This window comes from Borostomias antarcticus, assembly GCF_949987555.1.
Source record: "Borostomias antarcticus genome assembly, chromosome: 14".
In the NCBI taxonomy this organism is placed as follows: Eukaryota; Metazoa; Chordata; class Actinopteri; order Stomiiformes; family Stomiidae; genus Borostomias; species Borostomias antarcticus.
This window is the reverse complement of record NC_140247.1, coordinates 13,188,949-13,194,008: the sequence shown is the minus strand read 5'-3', so window position 1 is coordinate 13,194,008 and position 5,060 is coordinate 13,188,949. Positions and strand designations below refer to the sequence as shown.

The 5,060-nt window shown below is 44.1% G+C and overlaps 1 protein-coding gene across 1 annotated transcript; it reads left to right on the top strand.

Annotated features, from left to right (window-relative positions):
- Positions 1-2,869, top strand: LOC311317389 (beta-1,4-mannosyl-glycoprotein 4-beta-N-acetylglucosaminyltransferase-like; the record flags this gene model as incomplete). The annotated part of the gene is made up of 2 exons (XM_084448472.1): positions 1-96; positions 1,511-2,869. The coding sequence occupies 2 exons, from the start codon at positions 1-3 to the stop codon at positions 2,867-2,869; spliced, it is 1,455 nt and encodes a 484-aa protein (XP_084304598.1).
- Between the last annotated feature and the right edge of the window lie 2,191 nt (positions 2,870-5,060).

The following is a 5,060-nucleotide window of genomic DNA, read 5'->3' as shown; positions in this document are numbered from 1 at the left end:
ATGCCGTCCCCCCTCCTCCGAATCTTCCTGAGGGGCAAGCAGGGGAGGCCTTTCCCCAGCCCTGACCAGCAGACTGGGAGACAGTGGGTCTGGGAGGTGAGGAGCCACAACATGACTACACCCCTTCCGAAATTCAGCTGTATTGTCACTTGTTGAGAACAAATGAAATGTGTCTTCTGCTCTTCAATCTAAAATACTGTTGTTGCATCCTCCACATAGCGTTAGTTGGGTTGCGCTAAGCACTGAGCTACCTACTGCCGTAGTGATGTTATTGGCCCAGTTAGTTCTGTCAGTAAGATTAAAAAAAGATGAGATTTTGAACTTTTGTGAAGCTCCATTACAATAGGGATACACTTGTAGATGTTTTGTCTTGAAAAATACATACTATACCACTAACCACTAGCAGTTACAAACCATAACCTTAACCCAAAGCCCCATTTATTTTCATGCTACTGTAGAATGTTGATTTTACAACATAGCACAAAGCACAAACCTGTGCAGGTATGCTGGAACTATTTTGTGGGAGGGGTGTAAATATGGGGTAAGGGGGGCACATGAAGTCAGGAATCAGGGGGTCTTCCCCCAGGACATTTTGAGCATCAAACACTTCATTTCCTGCATTCTAATGATTTGTTCTATGCACCAATTTGTGCTGGATTAGCTTGTCTGCTTCTGTCTTAGCTAGCTAGCAAGCCTTTATGGGCAGGCATTGTGTTTGCCGCAAAAGATTCAGTGGTGGTATGAGCCCATAATTATGGGCCCACACACCCGTTAACAAACACACACACATGCACACACGCATGTAACCGAAAACATTACCTCTCGTGCTGTGCTGTCGCTGGGGTGGAGGTAACTATGCCAAAAAGAATTACCAAGATTCATCCATAGGTGGAGCTATAGTAACTGATTCAAAACGCACATTTCAACCCCTGTGGCGAAACCTGGTATTAAAGAAAAATTGGCCACAATTTTCAAGTGCTTATAGCTTTTTACAATAATTTAAACTTTAATACAATCTAGGGACTTGAAACATAGAAACGGTGCATCTTCTCACTCATGGAATTAGGATAGAGCGATGTCTCTTCTGATAATTAGGAATGACTTAGATCAATATCTTAATCTTATTGCAAGTTAGAAACAGGGTTGGAGAAATGTAGTAGTGCACTGACTACCTACGTTAAATTAAATAAACAGAAAATATGTTTTCTTAATTTCTCCAACAGGACATTCTGAAGTATTCACAACCTTTCTTTCCACTATATGCTACATTTAATTTCTCTATCCATTAAAAATTATTATACTTGTACTGGACCAAGGATATCAAGCCCTGGGGCAAGAAAACATTGTGCTTACTACTACTAGTGTTGTATTAGAGGAAGGAGCTAACATCTTTGTGACAGCTGCTGACGAAAGGAGCTGTCAGACAGCAAAATGCTGTTGATTGATTGATTTATTGATGAGAAGGATGTCTGTCACCATCATAATTCATCCTTTCTCCTGTTGTCACCAGGAACATCCGCAGGTCACCAATGCAGCGCGGCGCCCTGACAACGAACCTGATGACCAGCTCCCTGACCTCATTCGTTCTGGAGGGTCAGAGCTCGACTTGTTCCCCCTGCCAGACCCTACAGGACCACAAGGGGAGCTCCACAAGAGGAGCTTTGTCCTTCGTGATGACTCCACCCCTTACTTTGTGCATGATCCCTTGTGCTTCAGATATGGGATAGAGGAATCAGGTGGACACCCCCCCTTGGCTTTGTCTCCTCCAGTCGGAGTCCTCCCCATGGTTCTGTCTCAGTCAGAGGAAGGGGAGCCACCAGTGAGAACCAGGATGTTAAGGTGTGTCTGTAGACCAGGCTGGCATGGCCCTCACTGTGGCACTCCTACTATAGTGCAACATTCGAACCTGGCCACTAAGGTGCATCTGCGGCCCAGACGGATCCCTCGGCGCGTCATCAACGCCATCAACATCAACCATGAGTTTGACCTGCTTCACGCTCGCTTCCATGAGCTGGCCAGCGCAGTCGACCTCTTCCTGGTGTGCGAGTCCAACTTCACAACGTACGGAAAGCCCAAGGAGCCACTCTTTCTCCACCTGCTGCTTAATGGCACCTTTGACTACATAAGCCACAAGATCCTGTATGTCTTCCTGGACCACTTCCCCCCGGGAGGGCAGCAGGATGGCTGGATTGCTGATGACTACCTGCGGACCTTTCTGACACACAACGGGATGTCCAGGGTGCAAGGACAGAGGCACGATGACGTCTTCATCATCAACGATGCTGATGAGATCCCCTCTGGAGATGGTGTCCACTTCCTCAAGCTGTTTGATGGCTGGACAGAGCCCTTCGGCTTCCACCTCCGGAAGTCTCTGTATGGTTTCTACTGGAAGCAGCCAGGGACACTGGACGTCCTGTCCGGCTGCACTCTAGCCATGCTCTCTGCTGTCTACAATGGAGACGGGATTCTACTAAGGCGCAGGCACTACTACAGCTTGCCAGGGTTCCGCCTCTATGAAAAGAGCAGTGGACGCATCCTGGTGCCATGGTCATTAGGCAGTCCTGTGCACTACGCTGGCTGGCACTGCTCTTGGTGTTCCAGGCCTGAGGGCATCTACCACAAGATGGTGTCTGCCCAGAATGGAGACTTCCCTCGCTGGGGAGACTTTGAGGAGAAACGAAATTTGAACTACATTAAAGAGCTGGTCAGAACCGGGGGGTGGTTTGATGGCTCAGTGGGAAAATACGCACCCACACACCCCAGAGATCACATGTTTGCACCATCATATCTATTGCAGAACTTTCACCTATATAGTTACTTACTTGAAAACCCATATGCTAAAGTTGAGGGAAGGAAATCAACTGTCTAATTAAATCAAATCTAAACAAACTTTATTTGTATAGCGGATTGTGAGGCAACACAATGCGCTTTGCAGAGAGCAATGGGGGGATGGACATACTGTAGATCCTATCCTTTGCCTGATAGGGACCTGACATTCAGGATCCCCATTCAAATAACTTCCAGAGAAGGGGACTGGCTCACCGCACTAGCAGGCCTAGGGGTATATTCACTGGAACGGATATCAGGTTTCCATGTTGGATCCACCTGACCGTTTGCTTATGGTAATAGGAGTGCGATCGGAGGTAATGCGCTGAATGGCATATTCAGGTGGGTTTGTTTATAGAAGTATAAACGCCGCTATTATGCCAGGTCTCTGTGGGGTACAGGAGATCTATGGCTTTTGGCTTTTCCTATGTTAAATGCAATTATTGTTAGTCGCTTTGGATAAAAGCGTCTGCTAAATGACTGTATTGTAATGTAATGTAATTTATCAGATCCTGGTCGAGGTCCAGGTTCAGGACAGGCTAGCTCCATAGACAACGAATGTACCTGAACCTCAGCACTGTCTAATGGCTCTGTTTGACCATGCCTGCGTGATTTCTTGCACTTGTATATTACCTTCTAACCCAACCCTTCTGGAATGGCAACGTGTTTTTCATTAAAGCTATGTTCATAATAGTAATGCCTTTATTGAATTACCAGTTACATTATAGTGTTATATGAATGGGACATTAAAATGAAGATGTACAGTGTAAAGTCTTGTGTTTACATTTTGTCTTTCTTTAATAAAAGTAATTCTGTTACAAGCAATAGCCCTATGTCCTGTGTCAACTGTATTTTTCTTATTCCTCTATACTATGGTATACTGTGGTATGTACTATGGTACAACTGAATGTACTATGGTACACTATAGTATGTATTATCTTATAACTGAATGTACCATGGTACACTATAGTATCTAGTATGTTACAACTGAATGTGCCATGGTACATAATAATATGTACCATGGTACAATGGTATGTACAGGTAACCATGTAACAAATGAATGTACCATGGTTTTCATGGTATGTTATTTCTATTCATGTTATTGTTAGCTAACATTAGCTCGGTTGGTTGCTGTGGCTAGTTAGCATATTGATACAATTCATGTTATTGTTAGCTAAGGTTAGCTCGGTTGCTTGCTGTGGCTAGTTAGCATATTGATACAATTCATTAGCTCGGTTGGTTGCTGTGGCTAGTTAGCATATTGATACAATTCATGTTATTGTTAGCTAATGTTAGCTTGGTTGGTTGCCTCGGCTAGCTAACTTCTGTGGGAATTAAATTTCTGGTTCATGGTACGGTTTCTCCTTTTGATAAACAGCATACTAACAAACTAGCGTTTTGGGGGGATTTAAAAGTGCATGTTTTGTGGTTGGTGAATGACTCCATCTACTGTGGCCTTCTGTGGGTAGTACCAGTCTAGCCGTTCTGCCTAAGCACTTGAAGCGCCGTTTGCATACCAGTCAAGCCCATTTTCCTAAAGCGCTTGAAGTGCCGTTTGTAGTAATGCCAGTCTAAGCCTTGTTCCTAAAACTGTGGGGAAAAGTGATCAGATGAGCTGTCCTTCACCATGCCAACACAAACTAATCTGAGTGACCCTTATCGTACACTGTATGATGAAACATTTCTATCGAGATGGGAGAGGTCTCATCCAGGATGACAATGCCCCCATCCACAGGGCACGGAGGGTCACTGAACTAATTGATGAGTATGAAAATGATGTGAATCATACAGTACACTATGTGAGAGTATATTGGACTGATGTTAGACAGCATACTGTACATGTACATACTGTATATTATATAGTATATACTGTAAATACTGTATATCATACAGTATGTACAGTATGATGTCTAACACTAACGGTCCAAAATGGTCGGTCCAAAATCTCCCATTCTGTAGGTGTTTGATTTGGTTGAGATTGGTGACTGTGAAGGCCATAGCAAAATGATTCACATAATTTTCATACTAATAAATTAATTCAGTGACTATTATTAGGGGCCAGGCAGACTCAGCTGCCGGTCCCTCTAGTATTTCCCAATATTCTGAATTCTTCTTCTTCTTCCTAGGAAGTCTGACTTCCCATGCATGAAAAATCCTCAAACTTTGCACATACTGTAGGTCCAGTCCTATACCAGAAGTCTTCAACTGGCATTGTTGGCCAATAGTCCTGATGT